The sequence below is a fragment of the Jaculus jaculus genome, chromosome 18 (assembly GCF_020740685.1).
Source record: "Jaculus jaculus isolate mJacJac1 chromosome 18, mJacJac1.mat.Y.cur, whole genome shotgun sequence".
Classification (NCBI taxonomy): domain Eukaryota; kingdom Metazoa; phylum Chordata; class Mammalia; order Rodentia; family Dipodidae; genus Jaculus; species Jaculus jaculus.
In genome coordinates, this window is record NC_059119.1 from 63609816 (window position 1) to 63635967 (window position 26152).

General features: G+C 44.3%; 1 protein-coding gene and 1 pseudogene across 2 annotated transcripts; one reads left to right on the forward strand and one right to left on the reverse strand.

The window, feature by feature from the left end:
* Positions 1 to 5552: 5552 nt before the first annotated feature.
* Gemin6 (gem nuclear organelle associated protein 6) lies at positions 5553 to 9394 on the forward strand. 2 transcript variants are annotated; one of them, XM_045137620.1, is made up of 3 exons: positions 5553 to 5682; positions 6589 to 6732; positions 8991 to 9394. In XM_045137620.1, exons 2-3 carry the CDS (start codon positions 6608 to 6610, stop codon positions 9355 to 9357), a joined length of 492 nt encoding a protein of 163 aa, XP_044993555.1. In that variant the 5' UTR covers positions 5553 to 5682; positions 6589 to 6607; the 3' UTR covers positions 9358 to 9394. The 2 variants fall into 2 exon arrangements, with proteins under 2 accessions (XP_044993555.1, XP_004660220.1); XM_004660163.3 differs by having other exon boundaries at positions 5554 to 5741.
* A 6931-nt stretch (positions 9395 to 16325) lies between these two features.
* LOC101597794 lies at positions 16326 to 16951 on the reverse strand (annotated as a pseudogene).
* Between the last annotated feature and the right edge of the window lie 9201 nt (positions 16952 to 26152).

A 26152-nucleotide genomic window follows, 5' to 3' on the forward strand; every position in this document is an offset into this window, starting at 1 on the left:
CTTAGTGGTTAAGGCTAAGGAACCAGGTTCAATTCCTCAGGACTCACATAAGCCAGATGCACATGGTGGCGCATGTGTCTGGAGTTTGTTTGCAGTGGCTGGAGAACCTGACACATCCATTTCTTCTATCTTCCTGTTTCCTTCTCTCTCTCCTCTCTCTCAAATAAATAAATAAAAATAGACCTTTCATCATCCTCCCTAAGGTGTAATAGCTCTTCAACAAAATTCAATCATTTCCATTTATTTCTTGTTGGTCGGCCAATCTGAGAGCAAAAATAGCAGCAATAGGGCTAGGGCTTGATCTTGTTTTACCTAAGCCTTAGGGACAAAAAGTAGTTCCCAGTTTGCAGACAAGTAATCTGGCTGAGCTCATCCTTACTGCCAGCCTTTGAAACAAACGCTGCTGGGAAAGAGCCAGGCTCGGTGGTACATGCCCGTAACATCGAGGGGGATCTCAAGTTCCAGGATACCCTGGGCTATCGAGTGAGCCTGTCTATAAAAAGGGGCAGGTGGGGCTGGAGAGATGGCTTAGCGGTTAAGTGCTTTCCTGTGAAGCCTAAGGACCCCAGTTCAAGGCTCAATTCCCCAGGACCCAGTTAGCCAGATGCACAAGGGAGCGCACGCATCTGGAATTCGTTTGTAGTGGCTGGAGGCCCTGGTGTGCCCATTCTCTGTCTCTATCTGTCTCTTTCTCTATCACTCTCAAATAAATAAAGAAAGAATGGAAAAAGGGCTTGCCTAGTATGCAGGAGGACCTAGGTATCTCTCTCTCTCTCTCTCTCTCACACACACACACACACACACACACACACACAAACACACACACAGGCAAAGTCCTAAGTTTTGTCTGGCTAAAACACCTGTTCTCAATGCTTTGGATGTCCAACCATGAACAAATAATTCAGATGTAGTAATCCATCCTATTTTTAAAAGTTTTAAAAAAATTTTTTTGGTTTTTCGAGGTAGGGTCTCACTGTAGCCCAGGCTGACTTGGAATTCACTATGTAGTCTCAGGGTGATCTCAAACTCATGGCGATTCTTCTACCTCTGCCTCCCGAGTGCTGGAATTAAAGGTGCGTGCACCACCCCAGCATTCGTTTTGAGACCGTTACTGTATAGCCCAGATTTGCCTCCTACTTTTGAACTTCCTGTCTTAATCTCCCCAGTTCTAGGATTACAGGTATGCATCACCAGCTTTCAACCCATCCTTTTGTTTTGTTTGTTTTGTTTGAGGTAGGGCCTCACTGTAGCTCAGGGTGACCTGGAATTCACTATGTAGTTTCAGGGTGACCTTGAGCTCACTGCAGTACTCCTACCTCTGCCTCCCAGGTCCTGGGATTAAAGGTGTGTGCCACCACGCCCAGTTCCATTATTGTTTATTTTTTAATTTTTTTGTTACTTTTTATTTATTTGAGAGCAACAGATAGAGAAAGAGACAGAGAGAGAGAGAGAATGGGCATGCCAGGGCCTCCAGCCGCTGCAAATGAACTCCAGACGTGTGCGCCCCCATGTGCATCTGGCTAAAGTGGGTCCTGGGGAATTGAGTCTAGAACCGGGGTCCTTAGGCTTCCTTCACTGGCAAGCTCTTAACTACTAAGCCAACTCTCCAGCCCTCCATTATTAATTTTGTTCTTCAGTGAAGAAAATTATCTTAGGAAAAGCAAATGTCCTTTTGTTTCCCTTTCCCAATTTATTTGACGCCTTGAGGCTAGGGAAGATGGCTCAGTAGTTAAAGGTGCTTGCTTGCAAAGCCTGATAGGCCATATTCAATTCCCCAGCAACCCCTGTAAAGATGGACAAGTGGATATTCATTTGCAGCTGCAAGAGAGCCTGGTGATATGTACACACACATATGCAAATTAGGAATATTGAGGCTGGGTGTTTTAGTACACACCTTTAATTCCAGCACTCAGGAGGCATAGGTATGAGAATCACCATGAGTTCAAGGCCACTCTGAAATTACATAGTGAATTCCAGGTCAGCCTGAGTTAGAGTGAGACCCTACCTTGACAAAACAAAAAAATTGAAAAAAAAATGTTTTTGAGGTGTTGGAGAAATGACTCAATGGTTAAAAGTGCTTGCTTCTACTGATAAAGTGTATGTGGAGAATCATCAGAGTCAAAAGACTGACTAAGCCAGGCGTGGTGGCGCACACCTTTAATGCCAACACTCAGGAGGCAGAGGTAGGAGGATTGCCGTGAGTTCGAGGCCACCCTGAGACTCCGTAGTGAATTCCAGGTCAGCCTGGGCTAGAGTGAGACCCTACCTTGAAAAAAAAATTGCAAGAAAGAAAGAAAGAAAGAAAAGAAAAGAAAAGAAAAGAAAAGAAAAGAAAAGAAAAGAAAAGAAAAGAAAAGAAAAGAAAAGAAAAGATAGATTGACTAAGCCTGGCATCAGAACATAGGGAGATAGTTTTATGCACATCTGCTCCAAGCCAGGTTAACACTTGATGAACCATCTCCCCCCACAGTATGTATACATTTCTTTTCTTTTTGGTTTTGTGAGGTAGGGTCTCACTGTAGCCCAGGCTGACCGGGAATTCACTATGTCGTCTCAAGGTGGCCTCAAACTCACAGCTATCCTACCTCTGCCTCCCGAGTGCTGGCACTAAAGGTGTGCACCACCACGCCCTGCTTAGTATGTATACATTTCTGGGAAGCCACTGCCTCCCAAATTCTGGGTCTCTGAGAAATACCTCCCAATCTCTAGGCATCTGTCCTTTCTGCTCTGCCTTCTTTGGTCAAGCATAGGCTCTAGGCAAGGAGGAAGCTGGGCTGTAACAGCTCCTAACTCACCCCCAACAGCATAACTCCTCCAGCAAGTGCTACAGCTGGGGATGAAGCAGTCAGAACATGAGTGTATGGGGGACATCCGACTCAGACTACCACCCCAATCACCCCTCTCTGAGGTTGTAAGACCTCCCCCACTCTGAGAGGCATATAACAGCAATCAAAGATCCACCATTTTTTTGCCTGGGTGTGTGGTGTGCATGCAATATGTATATGTGTGATACCATATCTGTATATGTGTTTGGAGTCTAGAAGTAAAAATTATGTGTCTTCAATATTATTATTCCACCTTACATTTTTCTTTTTTTGAGGTAGGGTCTTGCTCTAGCCTACACTGACCTAGAATTCAATATGAATTTTCAAGCTGGCCTCAAATTCAGTGATCCACCTACCTCAGGTTCCAGAGTGCTAGGATGCAAAGGTGTATGCCACCATGCCTAGCATACCTCATTTTTTTTTTGCATATATATAAAAATTGTTTTTTCCAGGTAGGGTCTCACTCTAGCCCGGGCTTACCTGGAATTCACCATGTAGTGTCAGGGTAGCCTTAACCCAAACTCACAGCAGTCTTCCTACCTCTGCCTCCCAAGTGCTGGGATTAAAGGCCTATATCACCACGCCCACTCATAAATATTTACTTGCAAGGAGGGAAGGAGAGAGAGAGAATGAATGAATATGAGTGGGTATGTGTAGCAGACAGCTTCAGGTTCGCTAAGATGAACTTTCAGACCAGGCACAGTTATGGAGGAAGGGATTTATTGAAGCTTACAGATCCAGGGAAAGTTCCATAATGGCAGAAGAAGCTGGCCAGCCTTCACAGGACCAAGCAGAGAGAGAGAGAGAGAGAGAGAGAGAGAGAGAGAGCACTTGCCAAAAAGCCAAAAGCCACAGCACACTTCAGGAACTCTTCCTAGGCACACTTCGCATATCTTTAGATTGAAATCTGAAACCCACCACCACACCTTAAGATCACCCAGTGACATTGCCTTCAGCCAGGTAGCCAGCAGATGCAAACTACAAACAATAAAGAACTGAATATATTGGGGGCCATCTATTCTATTCAAACCACCACAGTATGCTAGAGCTTCTTGGGTGTAGTGCCTCATGGCAGTTTGGGACTACAGAGTTCCAGGTTGGCCTAGGATAGAATAAGGACCTGTTTCAAAAAGAAGAGCTGGGCATGGTGGCGCACACCTTTAATCCCAACACTGGGGATGCTGAGGTAGGAGGATCACTGTGAGTTCGAGGCCACCCTGAGACTATATAGTGAATTCCAGGTCAGCCTGGGCTAGAGCAAGACACTACCTCGAAAAATCAAAACAGAAACAAAGAAAGTAGTCTGTTTTGTTTTGCAGCATAATGAAGCTTACAATGTAAATAAATGGAGTGGAGGGATGCCTTAGCAGTTAAGGTGCTTGCCTGCTAAGCCTAAGGATCTAGGTTCGATTCTCCAGGCCCCACGTAAGCACACGGTGGTAGCATGCGTCTGGAGTTTGTTTGCAGTGGCTGAAGGTCCTGGCGTGCCCATTCTATCTCTCTTTCTCTGTCAAATAAATAAAAAGGACCTTTAACTTAAAAAAAATGCAAATAGGGGGCTGGAGGGATGTCTTAGTGGTTAAGGCAGTTGCCTGAAAAGCCAAAGGACCCAGGTTCGATTCCCCAGGACCCACGTTAGCCAGATGTACAAGGGGGCACACGCATCTGGAGTTCCTTTGCAGTGGCTGGAGGCCCCGGCATGCCCATTCTCTCTCCCCCACTTTTTCCTCTGTCGAATAAATAAAAATAAAATATTTTTTAAAAATGCAAATAGGGCTGGAGGGATGGTTTAGCAGTTAAGGCGCTTGCCTGCAAAGCCAAAGGACCTCCGTTCCATTCCTCAGGACCCACGTTAGCCAGATGCACAAGGGGCGCTCCCGTCTGAGGTTCGTTTGTGTGGCTGGAGGCCCTGGTGCGCCTATTCTCTCTCCCTTTCTCTGTCAAGTAAATATATAAAAAATGCAAATAAATGGTTGTCATAAATTGGTTGTAGCTGTTTGGATTGAATTTTTATAAAGTCAAGACATTCTCCCCACATGATAGTAGCACACTTGGAATTTACATTAGCTCTTTGTAGATTTATAGAGGCTATTAGCTGGCAAAATCTAATCTGCCACTACAAACGAATTCCAGACACGTGCGCCCTCTCGTGCATCTGGCTAACGTGGGAACCGAGCCTCGAACCGGGGTCCATAGGCTTCACAGGCAAGCGCTTAACCGCTAAGCCATCTCTCCAAACCACTTCAAGGATTTTTACGGAGTTACAATTTCAAGTAGTAAGGCTTTCATTTTATTTTATTTTTTCCGAGGTAAGGTTTTGCTCGCTTTTTACTTTTCGACGTAAGGTCTCACGCTAGCCCAGGTAGTCCCAGGGTGGCCTCTAGCTCAGGGCGATTCCCCTGCCTCCGAGGGAGGGCTGGGGTTAAACGCGAGCGCCATCACGCCCGGCTCCCATGCCTGCTCATGAACCTTTCCCGTTAAAAGGAAAGAACCCAAAGTCTTTGAAGCGTCCACTGTAGCAGCGGAGGGCGGCTCTGTCAAGCCTGGAGGCTCGCCACGGCACAGGTGGTCAGAGCGCTCCAGGACGCCGGCACTCCGAGCCGACGCTCCCTGGCGGAAGGAGGCCGGCCCGCCGCGGCGCGGGGGATTCTGGGGCCGGAAGTGACGCGCGCCGCAGGGCATGCCGGTCCGGGCGCCGGCGGCGCAGCGCGGGGACAGCGGGGGCTGTCGAGCTGCTCGTGCTTGCTGCCAGCGCTCCGGCTACTCCCTGGCCGAGGAGGGCCGCGAGGAACGAGCTGTGGCCAGCGCCGCCGAGTCCTCGCCCCCGCCCCCGGGAGCCCGAGGGAGAGCGGCGAAGGTCCGAGTGTCGTAAGCCAGCAGTCAGGGCCGCTGGGATGACGGGGTCGTAGGGTAGAGGTAGGTGTGCCAGTGTCGAGATGGCACCCAGGGGCTTTATACATGATTATTTCCATGCTCCGTGTATGGTAAAAAAAAATGTGTGCGCGTGCGTGCACACATACACACGTCTCTATCATCCATCCATCTATCTAGTGCCGGACGTGGTGGCGCATGCCCTTTATCCCAGCATTTGGGAGGCTGAGGTAGGATTGCTGTGAGTTCGAGGCCACCCTGAAACTACAAAGTGAGTTCCACATCAGCATGGGCTAGAGCAAGACCCTACCTCGAAAAACAAAGAAAAGGTTTATGTATACATATGAAGGACTCAGGAACCAGATGGACGCCATGACAGGCTTCAGAGTCTTCAGTAGGCCTAAGTTTCTGTTTTCCGGCAAGACCTAAGTTTTTTTCTGATTATGCCATACATTCCTGTAGTCATAGATAAGTTCAATTCTCTTAGCCCCAGCCTGCCAACTTTGCCTGCCAAAATCCTAAACCAACCAGAGGAGTACACTGTTTAAATCAACCAATCATGTACCCGTCCCCTTCTTCTATGTTCAAATCCCTATAAAAACCCTACCCTCCCACAACTCGGGCATAACACATACATACATACATACGTTGTGTGTGTGTACTGAGAGAGGTGTGTCTTGGTTACCCAGGCTGCTCGGAGATCATGGTGTCCAGCGATCTTCCCTAGTAGGTGCGCACTGCCATGTCCAGCTCCTTGGATTATGATTGTGTTAAACAGCTCGCTAAGATTTTGAGGCACATAACATGTTCTCTGCCTCTAGCTAGAGATTAGAGGTAAGCCATTTGCTTGCTTGCATGGAACATGCGTACTAACCCAAACTGGTGGTTTTAGGTTTAGCCTGCTGGCAGCCATGGGTGAGTGGATGAAGAAAAGCCCTTTGGAATGGCAAGATTATGTTTATAAAGAAGTCAGAGTGATAGCCAGTGAGAAGGAGTACAAGGGATGGCTGTTAACTACCGACCCAGTCTCTGCCAAGTGAGTATGCATCTTTACAAAAACCATCATAAGCCTTTATATTGCCTAACAGGGAAAATGATCCATTGAATTACTCCCACGTAAGAATTAAATTGCTGGAGGGATGGCTTAGCGGTTAAGGTGTTTGGCTGCAAAGCCTAAGGACCCAGTTTGATTCCCCAGGACCCACTTAAGCCAAATGCACAAGGGGCACACACGTCTGGAGTTCATTTTCAGTGGCTGGAGGCCCTGGCATGCCCATTCATTCTCTCTCTCTCCCCCCCTCTTTCTCTGTCAAATGAGTAACAATAATAATTAATTGCCTTTGAATCTATGGATTACTGCTTTAAACCGGCCAGATTTATAGGAATGTGACATAGAAGCTTTTTTTTTTTGAGGGGGGATTGAGGCAGGGTCTCCATTTAAGCTTACCTGGAGGTCACTCTGTAGCCCAGACTGGAAGTTTTATGGATTTATATAATAGGAATTAAATAAATACAGGACTCTGTGAATGGTAGGCAATTGTTCTCCCACAGTACTATTTTCCCAGCCCTCTCTTTTCTCCCCATTTATTTTTCCCGAGGTAGGGTCTCACTGTAGCCCAGGCTGACCTGGAATTCACTAAGTAGTGTCAGGGTGGCCTCAAACTCATGGCAATCCTCCTACCTCTGCATCCTGAGTGCTGGGGTTAAAAGCATGCACCACCACGCCTATGCTCTCCCTGTTTTTTTTTAAACAATATTTAAATATTATTTATTTAACAGACAGAGGGAGAGCATGGGTGTGCTAGGGCCTCCAGCCACTGCGAACGAACTCCAGATGCATGCACCCCCTTGTGCATCTGGCTAATGTGGGTCCTGGGGAATCGAACCTGGGTCTTTTGGCTTTGCAGGTAAACAAAAAGTACATATATTACATAAATACTTACATATTTATGTAAATACATACATAATTTACATACATATATAATTATTTGAAAGAGGGAAAAAGAGAGAGAGAATGAAATAACTCCAGAAGCACTACTTTATTTATTTATGAGACAGAGAAGGACAGACAGGCAGACAGAATGGGTGTGCCAGGGCGTTTAGCCACTGCAGGTGAACTCCAGGCACATGCACGATCATGTATACCTGGCTTACATGGGTTCTGAAGAATCAAACCTGCATCCTTAGCTTTGCAGGCCTTAACTGTTAAGTGATCTCTCCAGGCCATTTTTAAAAACTATTTATTTATTTATTTAACAGAGAAAGGTGGGGGGAGAGAGAATGGGCGCACCAGGGCCTCCAGCCACTGCAAACGAACTCCAGATGCATGCACTCCCTTGCACAACTGGCTAACGTGGGTCCTGGGGAATCGAACCTGGGTCCTTTGGCTTTGCAGACAAACGTCTTAACTGCTAAGCCATCCCTCCAGCCCATTTTTTTTCTTTTCTTTTGAGGTAGGGTTCCACTCTAGCCCAGGCTGACCTGGATCTCACAGTGGACTTCCTGCCTCTATCTCTCCTGAGTGCCGGGATTAAAGGTGTGCTTCACCCCTCCCAGCTATCTCTATATATTTAGTTTTTCAAACAACAGCATTTAGAATTTATGTGTATGGTCCTAGGGACTGAATGAAAGTTCTTGTTTCCTTGTTTTTTCATACCAGGCAAGTGCTCTCCCACTGAGCCTCAACTTCTGGATTTGTTGATCTTTGTACTGAGGTCTTTTTTTTTTTTTTTTTCCTCTCTCTCTCTCTTGGTTTTAGGTAGGGTCTCACTCTAGCCCAGGCTGACCTAGAATTCATATGTGAAATATCAGGATGGCCTTGTACTCGGGATGATCCCCCTTACCTCCCAAGTGCTGTGATTAAAGGCGTGTGCCGCTAGGCCTGCCGCTGTGTCGTTCTTAATGGTCTTCTTGATGTGTTGAGTTTAATCTATACCCTACCTTCTTTTACATATTTAAGGCATTCAGGACTTTTTAATTTTTTTATTTTTCAACTTGAACAGCAAACCTAAGACCTAGTGCATGTTAAACACACACTGCCCCAAATACATTCACACCTTAGGCAGCATTTGCTGTATCCTATACTGATTAGCTTTAAGCTAAATTTAGAATGTTTAGGATCTCAGTGAATGTTTGTTGAGCAAGGGAAAGCATTTGCTGGTGAGAGGATTGGTTTCCTACTGGACATTGTTTCCTCTTGTGCTGACTTCTTTCATAATGCCTCTCCTTTTATAATTCTTTAAGGTTGTGTTGTTTTGTTTTCAAATATGCTCTGTACTTTCTTTTTCTCCCAAGTATTGTCCTTGTGAACTTCCTTGAAGATGGCAGCTTGTCTGTGACTGGTGTCATGGGACAGTGTGTGCAGACTGTTGAAACTGTGAATGAAAGGGACCCCAGGGTAAAAGAAAAGCTGATGCATCTCTTTACATCTGGAGATTACAACGGATTCAGTCCTGAGGATTTGGACAGGAGAAAGAAGAGCCTCAAGAAATGGCTTGAGAAGAACCACATCCCCGTCACTGAGCAGGGAGAGGCACAAAGGACTCTGTGTGTGGCTGGGGCTCTGACCATACACCCACCATATGCTCCAGAAAACTGCAGCAGCTCTAATGAAATTATTCTGTCCCGTATTCAAGATCTTATTCGAGGGCATCTGCAGTAAAAGCTCTAGAACTGATTAAAAATGATTTTAATTTTTATTCTTCATAAAATACTTTGATAGTTATATAGATCTAGGACTTCAAAGGAAAATGTGGTGTGCTCACATGCACTTATGCGTGTGTCTGCTGGCTTCCTGCAAAATGAATGAATGCAAAGATAGTATCACATCCAATGAGATTAGAACAGGGAAGTCAGAATTGTAAGGTTTTTTTTGTTTTGTTTTTCCTCGAGGTAGGGTCTCACTCTGGTCCAGGCTGACTTGGAATTAACTCTGTAGTCTCAGGGTGGCCTTGAACTCACAGCGATCCTCCTACCTCTGCCTCCCGAGTGCTGGGATTAAAGGTGTGTGCCACCACACCCTTTTTTTTTTTTTTTTTTAAGGTAGGGTAGGGTCTAGCTCTAGAACAGACTGACCTGGAATTCATTGTGTAGCCTCAGAGTGGCTTTGATCTCACAGTGATCCTCCTACTTCTTTGGCTTCAGAGTCTGACGCCCTAACTGCTAAGCCATTTGCCCTTTTCATGATCCTTCTACTACTTACTCCCAAAGCCTGGGATTAAAGATTTGTGCTACCATGCTCAGCTTGTTTTGATCTCACTCTGTAGTCCACGCTGGCCTAGAACCAACAGTGATCCTTCCACCTCAGCCTCCTGAGTGCTGGGTCTAAAGGTGTGAACTATATCATACTTTGTATGGTATACATACATACATGGCTTTGTAAGGGTCGTTTTTGTTTGTCTGTTTTTCGAGGTGGGGTCTCACTGTGGTCCAGGCTGACCTGAAATTCACTATGTAGTCTCAGGGTGGCCTTGATCTCAGGGTGATCCTCCTACTAAAGGCGTGGGCTACCACTCCCGGCGCTCTCTCTCTTTTTTTATTTAGTGGTGGGTATACCACCATATTTGTAAGGCAAGAAATATATTTTGAATAAGCATAATAATAAAATTGTGTATTTTTCTTGTGTGTGTGGTGTGTGCTCCTGTATGTCCCTTACAGCTCTGTGCAGGAGGTGTCCCCTGTGCAGCGGGAATGGAGCATCAGGAGGCCAGCACGTTGCTCTTCTCCTAGTCCTGTTTTGGAGCTGGAGCCTTTTATATTTTTCTGTATTTTAAAAAAGTTTTTACTTTCTTGGATTTTTCAAGGTAGGGTCTCACAGCCCAGGCTAATCTGGAATGCAGTCTGTAGTCTAGCCTCCAACTCATGGTGATCCTGTTACCTTTGCCTCCAGAGGAGTGCTGAGACTAAAGGCGTGCACTGCCACGCCCAGCTACCAAGAACGAGCACGCCAGCGCAGCCACTGCAGAGGAACTCCAGACACTTGTACCACTTTGTGCATCTGGCTGTATGTGGATACTGGGGAATAGAACTCTGATTGTTAAGCATTATAGGGAAGACCCTTAACATCTGAACTCTCTCTCCAGAACCCCCAGCTCTCCCCCCACATTTAAAAAAAACAAAAACAAAAACTTTCCAGATCTCTGCTCCCCTGCAGGAGTGGGCTGTTCAAGTGTATTCTGGAAATTTGAACTCAGGTATTCTCAGGGGCCCTCATGCTTATGCAGGAAGGGCACCTAACTATGAGGCTCCCTTTCCAGTCCAAGGCTTACAAATTTAAATACAAAATGTTAAGGTGAAAAAAACAATCTTGCCAGGTGTGGTGGCGCATGCCTTTAATCACAGCACTCGGGAGGCTGAGGCAGGAGGATATTTGCTGTGAGTTCGAGGCCACCCTGAGACTAGAGTGAATTCCAGGTCAGCCTCTGCTAGAGTGGGACCCTGCCTCGACAAACCAAGAAAAGCATGGGTACTTTCAGAGTCTCCAGAGGGAAGCTCCTCCCTGTAGCTGGTTCTGCTCACTGCTGGTTCCAGGTGGCAGCTGAGGCTGTCTGCACAAGGATAGCAAGAGTACTTGAGATTGTCTGGGCTTTCGTGGAGCTTAGTGTTTTTATTTTTCTATTCAACTAATATTTTATTACATACCATTTAAGTCACAGAAAGGGGCTGGAGAGATGGTTTAGCTGATAAGGTGCTAGCCTGCAAAGCCAAAGGATCCCAGGTTCAATTCTCCAGTACCCATGTAGTCAGATGCACAAGGTGGCGCATATGTCTAGAGTTTGTTTGCAGTGGCTAGAGACCCTGGCATGTCCATTCTCTCTCTCTGCTTCTTTCTCTCAAATACATAATTAAGTAGAAATAAATGGCAGAAAGATCACATGATTTCTTATTAAACCTAGGGAAAAATAAATAACATTCAGGTTGGTGTGGTGCATGCCTTTAATTCCATCATTGGGAGGCAGAGATAGGATTGCTGTGAATTCAAGGCCATCTTGAGACTGCATAGTGAATTTCAGGTCAGACTGGGCTAGAGTGAAACCCCTACATCGAAAAACCAAAAAAATAATATTCAGGGGCTAGAGAGATGGTTCAGTACTTAAGAAAAAACCTGTAAAACCTAGTGACCCAGGTTCAATTCCCCAGTGCCCGAGTAAAGCCACATGCACATGCATCTGGAGTTTGTTTGTAGCAGCAAGGCCCTGGCATGCTTATTCTATCTTTCTTATATCTCTGCATGCAAATGAAGTTTTAAAAATTTAAGTGTATAGATGTATATAGATAAATAGATCTGTGTGTGTGTGTCTGTGTGGAGGCCAGAAGGTGATACCAGGTGGTGTGGGGATTTTTTTGTTTGTTTTGTTTTTTGAGGTAGGGTCTCGCTCTAGTTCAGGCTAACCTGGAATTCACTAAGAAGTCTCAGAGTGGCCTTGAACTCATGGCAATCCTACCTCTGCCTCTCAAGTGCTGGGATTAAAGGTGTGTGCCACCACATCCAACTGTGTTTTTTTTAATTTAATTTTTAATTTTTATTTTTTCCAGGTGTTGCTTTTGAAGCAGCGTCTCACTCTCATCCAGCCTGACCTAAAATTCACTCTGTAACCCAAGCCAGCCTCAAAATTCTGTGTTCCTTCTACCTCAGCCTTCCAAGTGCTGGGATTAAAGGTGGTGCTACCATGCCCAGCTTACTTCCACTTCTCCTAGATATGTTATGGAGGAAATAGATTTTTCTACAGATTTTAAAATATTTTATTTATTTATTTGAGAAAGAGAGAGAAAAAATGGGCATGCCAGGACCTCTAGCCACTGCAAACAAACTGCAGATGCATGCGCCACCTTGTGCATTTAGCTTATGTGGGTTCTGAGGAACTGAACCTAGGTGCTTAGGCTTTGCAGGCAAACACTTACCCTAAACCACTAAGCCATATCTCCAGCCCAGTTTCTACAGGTTTTTAAATTAGTGGAAATTGCTGGGTGTGGAGGCACATACCTTTAATGCCCAGCACTCAGAAGACAGAGGTAGGAGGATCACCATGAGTTTGAAGCCACCCTGGGACTACATAGTGAATTCCAGGTCAGCCTGGACTAGTGTGACACCCTACCTCAAAAAAAAAAAAAAAAAAAAAGGTTGGGGGGTGCTGGAGAGATGGCATAGTGGTTAAGGCATTTGTCTGTGAAGCCTAAGGACCAAAGTTCAATTCTCCAGTACCCATGTAAGCAAGATGCACAAGGTGCCACATGTGTCTGGAACTGGTTTTCAGTTGCTGGAGGCCTTGGTGCACCCATTCTTTCTCTTCTCTACCTGTCCCCCCCTCTCAAAATAAATAAAATGTGATTGGGCTTGTCTGATGTTTCCTTATGCCTCAAGTCAGAATATGAAGTTCACCTAGGAAATAATAGTGTTGTTTTCAGTAAATCCCACAAGCAATATGATATTGATTTGTTCTGTTTCAGTTGATACCTGTGATAATTTGTTTAAGGTGGTGTCAGATTTTTCCATTGTAAAGTTACTGTTTTTTTTTTTTTTTAGAGGTGTCTTGTTTTTGTTGTTTTTTTTTGAGGTAGGGGCTTGTTCTAACCCAGGCTGACCTGGAATTCACTACATAGCCCCACGGTGACCTCAAACTCACTGTGATCCTACCTTTGCCTCCTGACTGATGATATTAAAGTCGTGTGTGATTATGCTCTACTTATTTATTTATTTATATACTTGTTTTTGCTTTTTTGAGGTAGGGTCTCACTCTGGTCCAGGTTGACCTGGAATTAACTATGTAGTCTCAGGGTGGCCTCGAACTCACAGCAATCCTCCTGTCTCTGCCTCCCAAGTGCTGGGATTAAAGGTGTGTGCCACCACACCTGGCTAATTTTTATTATTTGAGTGGGAGGGAGTAAGAGTATGGGTATGGCAGGGCCTCTTGAGCACGTTTGAAGTCACTCTGGCAAAGTTAGAGCCAGTCTGGCTATAAAGTAAGACCCTGTATCACAAAATATCTCCATTTACTGAGCCAGCTCCACAGCCCTCTGTCTTTGTATTCTGAGTGTCTAGCATACTGACTGCTATGTACTACCTGCTTAAAATATTGCAGTTAGCTGGGCGTGGTGGTGCACGCCTTTAATCTCAGCACTCAGGAGGCAGAGGTAGGAAGATCGCCAGTGAGTTCGAGGCTACCCTGACACTACAAAGTGAATTCCAGGTCAGCCTGGACCAGAGTGAGACCCTACCTCGAAAAAACAAAAAAATTTGCATTTAAATGAAATTATTTGTTTAATATCACCATGGATTTCAGAAGCCTATAGCACACATTAGATATATGAGTTTGCCTTTTGTTGACTGATCGCATGTTTCAGTTAATCCATTCTTAGCCATGCTTACTGTAGAAAGGGATGGCATAAAGATTTATGGGATAGAAATAATGGAGACAGCAGCATTAAAGAGCAAAAATGGGGCTGGAGAGATGGCTTAGTGGTTAAGGCACTTGCCGGTGAATCCTAAGGATCCAGGTTTGGTTCCCTAGGACGCACGTAAGCCAGATGCACAAGGTGACGCATGTTTCTGGAGTTCATTTGCAGTGGCTAGAGACCCTGGTGTGCCCATTCTCTCTCTCTGTCTCAAATAAAAATTAGAAAAAGAGCAAAAATGTACAGGTGAATGTCAGAGACAGGAGGGCAGCATCAATAGGAATGTCTCTAATTACTGACTGTTTTGTGCTACATCCATAATCATTGGTTAGTTTCCTTATGACATGGAACAATTGCCCTTAGTACCCATCATGTAGAGTGGCCCCTTATTTGTTAGAACATCTGTCTTCCAGCAAGCATAACACATCTTTGCCATTCTGTCTGATGGTCTTACTAATAACTAAGTCTTATTAATAAGAGTTGGAGAGCTGGCTCGGTGGTTAAAGGTGCTTGCTTACAATGTCTGCTGGCCTGGGTTGGATTCCCCAGTACCCACATAAAGCCAGATACACAAAGTGGCACATGCATCTGCAGTTTGTGTGCAGTGTTAAAAGGCTCTGGCAAGCCCATTCTCTTTCTCTCCCTTTTCCCATCTCAGTCTCTCCTTACAAATAAATGAATAAAATGAAAATAAGTAATTCTTACTAATAACTGTTTGGTTCAACCTAAAGGAGAGAATAGTTACTGGGCCTTGAAATTAAAGTTCCAAATTGGGCTTTATTTATTTATTTATTTAATTTTTTTTTTCATTTATTCGAGAGCAACAGACACAGAGAGAAAGAGGCAGATAGATGGATATATATGCCAGACGCGTGCACCCCCTTGTACATCTGGCTAACGTGGGTCAAGCCTCGAACCCAGGGTCCTTAGGCTCCACAGGTAAGCGCTTAACTGCTAAGCCATCTGTGGTGGTTTGATTCAGGTGTCCCCCATAAACTTAGGTGTTCTGAATGCTAGGTTCCCAGCTGATGGAGATTTGGGAATTAGTGCCTCCTGGAGGGAGTGTATTGTTGGGGGTGGGCTTATGGGCTTTATAGCCAGTTTCCCCATCCCAGTGTTGGGCACACCCTCCTGTTGCTGTGGTCCATCTTCTGTTGGCCAGGGGGTGATGTCCACCCTCTGCTCATGCCATCGTTTTCCCCTGCCATCGTGGAGCTTCCCCTCGAGCCTGTAAGCCAAATAAACCTCTTTTTCCCAGAAGCTACTCTTGGTTGGGTGATTTCTACCAGCAATGCGAACCGGACTGCAACACCATCTCTCCAGCCACAGAATATTAATTAAAATAGATTGCTAATTCACTCTCAATAGGTTATATTAATTTACAAGGTAGAAAATACTCTTTCACTTGCCTACTTGATAATCTAAATCTTCAGTAACATGACAGAGAAGAAATTTGCATTTTCATTTTTTCTTTTAGTAAAGTTTCATTCTGTTGTATTCACTGTGTTTCCAGCAGTACCCATTCTCGGCCCATTACCGTGGAATCTAACTACAGCTATGGTGCTTGCCGTCACTCCTGTTCTGGCCTATTCTTGTGCTGCCATGGCACTGTCCCTTGGAATCTTTCTGAAGACGAGAAACAGAAGATTTAAATGCCTCGGACCTTGAGTGGCCTCCTACCTGCTTTTTAACCATTTCTATGGAATACAATGGCAGTCCCAACTTACTATTCACCAAGTGAATAGAACTTTGTTCAGAAGTGTGATGAGCACAGAATACTTCACAATTCCTACTTTGATATAATTTCTTCTCAAGTCTGAGTTCTAGCTCTCCTGTTTAAACCCTATTTCTGCCCTTTGGACCACTGTCTAGCTCCTACTCCACAGGTCCTGGTGCCAACCCATGCTCCCAGGCGACCCTCTGATTTGGGGCTCTTTTGTATAGACGCTGCCCTGAGCAGGCGCTAGGACCCATTTTTGCCCTTGTGGAGGGCCTGTGAGACAATTACAGTAAGAAATGTTTCTTAAGCAGCATTTAATAGAATCTAGTGAGATTGATGCGGATAAAAACAATGGTTAGAAACACTACCCAGGGACTGTGGGGTGAATGTGGCTCAGTGGTAAAGCACCTGTGTAGTATGTACAAGGCCCTGGGTTCTATCCACGGTACCACAAAACATTTTCCTCTCCAACAAAAATCCTCTTGAAAGAAAGAATTATCTATAGAACGAAAGTCAGTAAGTCTCTTTCATATAATTTTAAAGAAGTGGAACAATTTGAATGAATTAGAAAGCATCTTCAGGTTAATCTTTCTTTTCATATACTTCAAATTTGTACTTAATGCCTTCTTCCTCCTGGACCTCAGAAAGAACACCTGGGTATTCTGGGAGAAGTTTGTATTTCTCCATATCAATATCTGGAAAAAATGTGTCACTTTCAAATTCTTGAATGATCCTTGTCACAAACAGTTTCAGATGTCCTGGTTGGTCCATGGCTTCCTTATAAACCGAACTGCCTCTGACGATCCACACCATGTCTACTTTATTTGCTAGCTCGGTTGTTCAATGAGCTGTAAAGTGTCACCCAGACTTCTGGCAAGAAAATGAGCTCCTTGTGGTGGGTCCTTGAGTTCTCTACTGAGAACTGTATTAATTCTGTCCTTTAAGGGTCGATCCTTCTCAGGAATGGAGAACCAGGTTTTCCTACCCATGATCACCAGATTCTGTTTACCTTCCACTGAAGAGGTTGTGTCATTCTCTGGAAATACTTGAACTCGTTCCTGAGCGGGGGCCAGGGCAGTTCCCCGTTTTTGCCAATGCCCATGTTCTGGGACACGGCAACGATGCAATTCAGTGGACACACCATGCCAGGGGCAGTGGTCACTTCAGAGCAAGCTCAGGGCGCGCACGGGGCTTGTCCAGTGAGTTTGGCGCAGTATCCGATGGGCTTTACATTCGATTCAAGAATTGCATAGACACATCCTATAGAATTTTCTACCCTTTTAGGTTTTCTTCCTACTCTCCTTCCTTTTTAACCCTTTTTGTGTTTTAGCTTATTGGCCAAAGTCTATTAGGTTGGACCTTGTTCAAGTTAGCATAAAGATAAGGTAAGGGTGTGTATGTATTTTATGTATCTTGATGTGCACCTAAGTGTGAAAATGTGAGTTTTGTTGTTCCAAGTATTAGCAGTATTAAGAATCACATCTTCTCATTTTTAAAATGTATTTTTCTTTTCTTTTGGTTTTTCAAAGTAGGGTCTCACTCTAGCTCAGGCTGACCTGGAATTCACTATGGAGTCTCAGGGTAGCCTTGAACTCACTGTGATCTTCCTACCTCTGCCTCCCGAGTGCTGGGTTTAAAGGTGTGTGCCACCACACCTGGCTTGTTTTTATTTTTTCAATCAAACCAGGCTGGGGAGATGGCTGAGTTTGTAAGAGCACTTGCTGAGTTGGAACTTTGGAACTCCTGGCACCCACGTGAGGAGCTGAGCCAGGGCTGGGCAGGGCAGAGGAGGCTTGCTGGTTAGTCAGTCTCAGGAAAACACTGAGCTCCAGGCAACGAGATACTGTCTTAAGGATGAGGTGGAGCAGTGTTGGAAGAAGACTCCCAACACCCCCTTTGGCCTCCTCACATGAGCACATAAGGTGTGCACACACACATAAAAAATCCACACCATCCAGGCAAGCCTAATTAAGCTCACACAAAGTGGGTGAAAAGCAATCAAAAGCCGGGTGTAGGGCTGGAGAGATGGCTTAGAGGCTACACACTTGCCTGGGAAGCCTAAGGACCCCAGTTCAAGGCTTGATTCCCCAGGACCCAGCCAGATGCACAAGGGGACGCAAGTGTCGAGTTCATTTGCAGTGGCTGGAGGCCCTGGCGTGCCCATTCTCTATTTATCTGCCTCTTTCTCTCTATGTCTGTTGCTCTCAAATAAATAAATAAATATCATTAAAAAAAAAAAAAAGCCGGGCGTGGTGGTGCACACTTCTAACCCCAGCACTGGGGAGGCAGAGGTAGGAGGATCACTGTGAGTTCAAAGCCAGCCTGGGGCTACAAAGTGAATTCCAGGTCAGCCTGGATTAGAGTGGCCTACCTTAAAAAAACCAACAACAACAAAAGTCATCATGTAGAAGAGGAACTAATTGTGAAGAAAGGTTTAGTGGGGGAGGGGAGAGAGAACAAGTAAATAGGAGTGGATTATGATAAAAATATACTCATACATAAAATTGTCAATAAAATGAAAAGATTAATGGTAGATCTTATTTTTTAAACTCCCCCCTATTTTTAAAGACTTAACTAACAAGCACTATTAATATATATGTTATATATTAATATATAACATTAATATATATTAATATACCATGATCATAATCCCCTCCTACCACCATCCTCCTTTTTACTCTTCTCAAACTCCCCCTCCATTGAATCCTTTCTTTCCAATTAGAATCTCTTCTTTTTTGATGCTATCATTCCCCCCCTTTCCCCTGCCCCATTTTGCAGGTCCTGTGTGGCTAGTCTTAGTGAGACCATAAATACCAAGGCTTCTTTGTGTCTGGAAGACAGTACTGTAAGCACTGCTCCCCTTCCCTTGGCTGTTAACATTCTTCCCTCCACCTCTTTCTGCAAGGGACCCTGAGCCTTGTAGGGTGTGATGGAGATGTCTCATTTAGTGTGAAACACCCCACTGTCACTTCTCAGCACTTGGGTGAGTTTTGAATCCCTATTGATCATCACCATCTGAAAAGAGAAGCTTCTTTAGCCGAAAATGAGCACAATACTATGATGTAGGCATACACATTAAGTGTTGAGAGGGAAGCTTGGTGAATATAACATATCCATTTGTCTAGACACAGTAGTAGTTTCCCCGCCAGGGCTTATGACCTCCCAAGCCATAGTTAAGACTATTGAATACTTTTCTCTAATGGGTTGCCTAGGTCTTTCCAGCATTCTGTCAGCCAGTCAACAGGGAGGAGGCTTCCAGCTCAGCTCCAGCTTGATTTCTCAGTGACCTGCAGCCCAATCTCGTGAGTCTTTAATAACAAGGCCTAATCATCTACTTCTGGTGGGCAACCAGGAGCCTTGTCCATAGCCTGTAATTTTGGGGGGCCATCAGGGATCTCCCTGACCAATAACTTATTGGAAGATATCCCACCTGACACTGAAATTTTTCTACTAACCAATCTATGGCTTCTGGGTACCTTATCCACCTCTGTAAGATACTTCTGCTGAAACCCTTTTTAAATGTTTTTTTTTTTTTTTTTTAATTTATTTGAGAGCAACAGACACAGAGAGAAAGACAGATAGAGGGAGAGAGAGAGAGAATGGGCGCGCCAGGGCTTCCAGCCTCTGCAAATGAACTCCAGACGCGTGCGCCCCCTTGTGCATCTGGCTAACGTGGGACCTGGGGAACCCAGCCTTGCACCGGGGTCCTTAGGCTTCACAGGCAAGCGCTTAACTGCTAAGCCATTTCTCCAGCCCTGAAACCCTTTTTAAAAAGTATTTATTTATTTAAGATATAGAAAGAGTTTGGGTGCAGTAGGGCCTCTTGCCGCTGCAAATGAACTCCATATACATGCACCACTTTGTGCATCTGGCTTTATGTGGGTACTGGGGAATTGAACCCAGGCCATCAGGCTTTGCAAGCAAGAGCTTTTAACCATTGGGCCTTCTCTCCAGTCCCAAACTCTGTCTGTCTTTTTCTTGTCATTTTAAATGAACAAGACACATGTACCACATATATATATATATATATATATATTATTTATTTGAGAGAGAGAAAGAGAATGGACATGCCAGGGACTCCAGCCACTGCAAAGGAACTCCAGATGCATGTGCCACCTTGTGCATCTGGTTTACATGGGTCCTGGAAAATTGAACTGGGATCCTTTGGCTTTTAGGTAAACACCTTAACTGCTAAGCCATCTCTCCAGCCCATGTGCCACTTTTTGCATCTGGCTTTATGTGGGTACTGGAAAATCAAACCCAGGCCAACAGACTATGCAAGCTTCTTTAACCGCTGAGCCATCTCCTCAGTCAGACTTTCTGATCCTCCTGTTCCAACAGCCCAACTGTAAAGTTATAGGTGTGCGCCACCACACCAGACTTTATGTGGTGCTAGAGATCTCACTAGGGCTGTGTGCATGGTAGGTGGGCATTCTGGCCACTGAGCCCCATCCCCAGCCCCAGATATGGATGTTTTTAAAAATATATTTTATTTATTTATTTGAAAGAGGAGATAGAGAATGGGCATGCCAGGGCCTCCAGCCACTGCATACAAACTCTAGATGCATGTTCCTCCTTGTGCATCTGGCTTATGTGGGTCCTGGAGAGTCAAACCTGGATCCTTTGGCTTTGCAGGCAAATTCCTTGTGGTGGTTTGATTCAGGTGTCCCCCATAAACTTAGGTGCTCTGAATGCTAGGTTCCCAGCTGGTGGAAATTTGGGAGTTAATGTCTTCTGGAGGCAGTGTTTTGTTGGGGCGGGCTTGTGGGTGTTATAGCCAGCTCCCCCTTGTGTTTGGCACACTCTCCTGTTCCTGTTGTCCACCTTATGTGTGCCAGGGGGTGATATCCACCCTCTGCTCATGCCATCATTTTCCCCTGCCATTGTGGAGCTTCCCCTCGAGCCTGTAAGCCAAAATAAACCTCTTTTTCCTAGAAGCTGCTCTTGGTTGGGTGATTTCTACCAGCAATGCGAACCTGACTGCAACATGCCTTAACCGTTAAACTATCTCTCCAGCCCCAGATATGGATATTTAAAAAATTATTTATTTGATAGAGAGAAAGAAGTAAAGGATAGTAGGGGGAGGAGGAGAGAGAATGGGTGCACTAGGGCCTCCAGCCACTGGACAGGAACTCCAGATGCATGTGCTACTTTGTGCATTCAGCTTTATGTAGGTCCTGGGGAACTGAACCTGGGTCCATTGGTTTTGCTGTGAAGCACCTTAACCACTAAGCCATCTCTCCAGCCCTTGGATATGTTTTTAAATTATTTTTGGGCTGGAGAGATGGCTTAGCGGTTAAGCACTTGCCTGTGAAGCCTAAGGACACTGGTTCAAGGCTCAATTCCCGGACCCACGTAAACCAGATGCACAAGGTGGCGCATGCATCTGGAATTCACTTGCAGTAGCTGGAGGCCCTGGAGTGCCCATTCTCTCTTTCTCTCTCTCCCTCTCTTTCTGTCACTCTCAAACAAATAAATAATTTAAAATATTTTTATTTATTTATTTGAGTGAGAGAGAATTGGCACACCAGGGGTTCCAGCCACTGCAAATAAACTCTAGACGCATATGCTCCCTTGTGCATCTGGCTAACATGGGTCCTGGGGAATCAAACCTGGGTCCTTTGGCTTTTCAGGCAAAATCTTATAACTTTTTTTGTTGTTGTTGGTTTTTTGAGGTAGGGTCCTGCTCTAGCCCAGACTGACCTGGAATTGACCGTAATCTCAGGGTGGCCTCAAACTCATACAGATCCTCCTACCTCTTCCAAGGGCTGGGATTAAAGGCATGAGCCACTATGCCTGGCTTTACTTTATAACTTTTGAAGAACATGTCCAGACCATTGCCCAGAAAGGAGCTGACGATTGCCACATGCTGTGCTTAGATAAGATTATTTAACTTAAGGCAATTAACTCAGAATGAAAGGGTTAGGGTCAAAGTTCATTACTGGCCCAGGGAGTCTGAGTTATAATAAGCATACATGTTCACTTCCTTCAGGCTGAGGTTTTTTTAAAAAAATATTTTTATTTTTATTTATTTATTTGACAGAGAAAGAGGGAAAGAGAGAGAGAGAATGGGCACGCCAGGGCCTCTGACCACTGCAAATGAACTCCAGATGCATGTGCCCCCCACCTTGTGCATCTGGCTACATGGGTCCTGGGGGATAGAACCTGGGTTCTTTGGATTTGTAGGCAAACGCCTTAACTGCTAGCCATCCCTCCAGCCCCATGCTGATATTTGTTACCTCTTTTTTTTTTTTTCTGAGTTGGGGGTCTCACTCTGGTACAGGCTGACCTGGAATTCACTATGTAGTCTCAGGGTAGCCTTGAACTCCTACCTCTGCCTCCTGAGTGCTGGGACTAAAGGTTCTCGGCAGATTGTTTTTTTAATTTTTAAAATTTATATATTACATAGAGGGAGAGAAAGGGGGAAGGAGAGAGAATGGGCATGCCAGGGCATCCAGACACTGCAAATGAACTCCAGATGCATGCACTACCATGTGCAGCTGGCTTACATGGGATCTGGGGAATTGAACCTGGGTCCTTTGGCTTTGCAGACAAGCTCCTTATCTGCTAACTGCTAAGCCATTTCTCCAGCCCACCTACCTTTTTTTTTATTATTTGTTTTATTTTTTGAGGTAGGGTCTCACTCTGGTCCAGGTTGACCTGGAATTCACTATGTAGTCTCAGGGTGGCCTCAAACTCATGGTGATCCTCGTACCTCTGCCTTCCCAGTGCTGAGATTAAAGGTGTGCACCACCACCCCCGGCTCTATATCCTTTTTGATAAATTTCTCTTCAATAAAAACCTCAAGGTTACAATAAGACCCTACTTGGAGAAAACAAACCAAACAAAAACCCCTCGATATATAATTAGCATGTGTATTATATCTTTTTAAAAAGTATTTTATTTTTATTTATTCGACAGAGAAAGAGGAAGAGAAAAAAATGGGCGTGACAGGGCCTCTGGTCACTGCAAACAAACTCCAGATGCGTGCACCCCCTTGTGCATCTGGCTAACATGGGTCCTGGGGAATCATACCTGGGTCCTTTGGCTTTGCAGGCAAACACCTTAACTGCTAAACCATCCTTCCAGCCTTTAAAAAAAAAAAATTTATTTATTTATTTATTTAATTAATTAATTTATTTCACAGAGAAGGAGGGAGAGAAGGAGTGAGGAAGAGAGTGGGAACATATGCATTATATCTTACATTGAAGTCAAGAAGGAAGAAGTTCAACATACTTCCTAAGTCCTTCACAGTGGGACCACCACACAAAAACAGCTATGCAAACTAAATTGGAGCAAGTATTTTCTTAATATTTTTCTCTAGATAGATGATAGTTAAACATAAAAAAATTCCCAATCTTTCCATAAAGTTAAATGATTAGGAATTGGCTTAGGAATTGTTTCAACTTGAAACATAATACATTATAATTTTTAATTGAAGTTTTTTTTTTTTTTTTTTTTTTTTTTCAAGGTAAGGTCTCATTATAGCTCAGGCTGGCCTGGAATTCACTATGTAGTTTCAAGCCAGCCTTGAACTCAGTGATCCTCCTACTTCAGCCTCCTGAGTGCTGGGATTGAAGATGTGTACCACCATGACCATCTTATTTAAAGTGTTTTTTTATTTTGTAATTTGATACATAAAGAAATTTTAGTTTCTGAGGTGGAATTTTTCACATTTAGTGTCTTACGTCAAGGTTTTCCAAACTTTCTCCACATGCTAGCACATCTGCAGAATGTAGTTCCATGTGTACATGGCTGGAAGGAACTGGTTCTAGAACTGGTTCCCTGAGGTAGCAGTAGTCAACACTCTGGGGGAGTTTTGTTGTCACTGCCTTCCAGCTTGTGCTCATACCCTCAGGTCACTTGTGTGGATGGCCCAGCCAGGGCAGTGTGAGGAGTGCTATAGCACCGAGTCAAATCTGGTTTTAAGAAGCTAGTTTTTGGAGAGTTAATACAATTTATTTCTTTATTACTTCCAACAGTCCTAGCTTAATGTACTGTAATATGAACCTTGTTTCAATAGTAAGTCAGGTCAGTCTGGGCTTGAGAGATAACCTACCTCGACCCCCCCACCCACAAAAAAATAAGCCAGCACTTGGGTGCTGTGGGTGCTGTGTACACACACACACTTTTTATGCAAAGTATGAGTTAATGACTTAAAAAATACTACTTAAGGGCTGGAGAGATGACTTAGCAATTAAGGAGTTTGCCTGCAAAGCCTAAAGACCCAGATTCAATTCCCCAGAACCCAAGTAAACCAGATGCATATGGTGGCACAAGCATCTGGAGTTTGTTTGTAGTGGCTAAAGGCCCTGGTGGGCCCATTCTCTCTCAAATAAATAAATGAATAAATAAATTTACTATTTAAGATCTTCAAATGTACCCAAAATAAAACACCACCACAACACAAAAGAAATTCAAATGCACTGAAGGTAAAATAGGCTTGATAATGATCATTTTGAGCAGCCTAAATATCCCAAAAACTTCACTGAAGGAACATCCTGAAAAGTAAACACCAGGCACTGCATTGAGGTGGTTTTGTAGATCAGCTTGCATTCCATGGGGAATGAAACCTGCAGGAATGGTCCTGAGGCCTAGACAGTGTCTTTTCCACCTAGCTCTTCAGTCTTGTTCTGGGCCATACTGAGAAATGTCCAGGGAACATGCAAGTTCTTTATCTTCTTAAGAATGCAAATACACATTAACTTAAGTGGTAGTTGAAAATATGCAGTATCAGCCGGGCGTGGTGGTGCATGCCTTTAATCCCAGCACTTGGGAGGCAGAGGTAGAAGGATCGCCATGAGTTTGAGGCCACCCTGAGACTCCATAGCGAATTCCAGGTCCTGGGCTAGTGTGAGACCCTACCTTGAAAAACCAAAAAAAAAAAAAAAAAAAAAAAAAAGAAAGAAAGAAAATATGCAGTGTCTGCAAGCCTTATATTTGGCCAGCCAGGCCAAATGAGCCAACAGGTGCAATAGTGGCACGTTTGTCAGGGTGGAAACCAACTGCCCTCTAATTGGACTGGAGGCCCACTCCCTGATACTGAAAACTTAAAACAGGGGTAGTCACTGCTGCTGTCTGGCTAAATGTATATACTATGCTTATCAAATTGCCCAGTAAGCACTTCTCTTATGTTCATACCCTTATATTAATGCTATTCTCACTTTTGGTAGAGAATCTTATCTTTTCAGATGGCAGTGACCTTGGGATGACTCAGAGGCATCATGGTGCTGGGAAGAAGTGACAAAGGAGTGCTCAGCACTGCAATATCTCTTATCACACCTTCCAAGGCTCAGGGTCCATTGTGGAAGAGGTGGTGGAAAGAATGTTAAGAGCCATAGAAAGGGGTAGGACTCCTTACAACGTGCTCCTCCAGACACAAAATGGCCTGGATATCCATGACCTCACAGTGCCTGACACTACCTACACAAGACCATCATAATAGGAGGAAAAGACCAAGACATCAAACTAAAAGAGAGACTGATTGAGAGGGGGAGGGGATATGATGACAAGTGGAGTTTCAAAGGGGAATGTGGGGGGGAGGGAGGGCATTACCATGGGATTTTTGTTTGTTTGTTTTTTTCGAGGTAGGGTCTCATTCTAGCTGAGCTGGAATTCACTGTGGAGTCTCAGGGTGGCCTCGAACTCACAGCAATCCTCCTACCTCTGCCTCCCAAGTGCTGGGATTAAAGGCATGCACTACCACGCCCAGCTTTGTTTTTTTTTTTTTTTTGGGTTGGATATTTTTTATAATCATGGAAGTTGATAAAAAAATATGAAAAAAATATTTTAAAAAAGAAAATATGCAGTGTTACAGAAGGCATTTTATGGCTGTAAATGTGACACAGTGCCACATGGCAACCTGTTCTTCCTTAGTAACCTCAGCTCTGTCCTGAAAATGCCATTATAACTCTCATTCAGTAAAATGCCAATTCCATTCTTTGGCAGTTGGATTTGGGTGAGTTCAAAAGAGAGTAAAATTCCTTTTTGTTGTCAATGTGATGACCTTCAAAAGGAAAGATTCCTAAATGGAGAAGTTAATGAAAAAGACCCAAAGATTGGGTCTGCTTTTTTTTTTTTTTTTTTTTGGTTACTTTTGTTTTTGGAGATAGGTCTAGCTTAGCTTTATAGGCTGACCTAGAATTGACTATGTAGTCTTAGGGTGGCCTCAAACTCACATGTGCACCACCACACCCTACTTAGCTCATTTTGCTTTTAAAGAGTGTTATCAACAAGACCAGCTCACATTTTAGTACCACATAGAACTAATTAAAATTGTTTTTAATAGGATGACCTCTGAGTAAAAACTTAAAACCCCTCATAAATCAAGTTTACTCTGCAGCCA

Coding starts and splice junctions, on each gene's coding strand:
- Gemin6 (XM_045137620.1), top strand. CDS start 6,608: ATGGGTGAGTGGATGAAGAAAAGCCCTTTGGAATGGCAAGATTATGTT. Junction 6,733..8,990: donor ACCGACCCAGTCTCTGCCAA/GTGAGTATGCAT, acceptor TTTTCTCCCAAG/TATTGTCCTTGTGAACTTCC.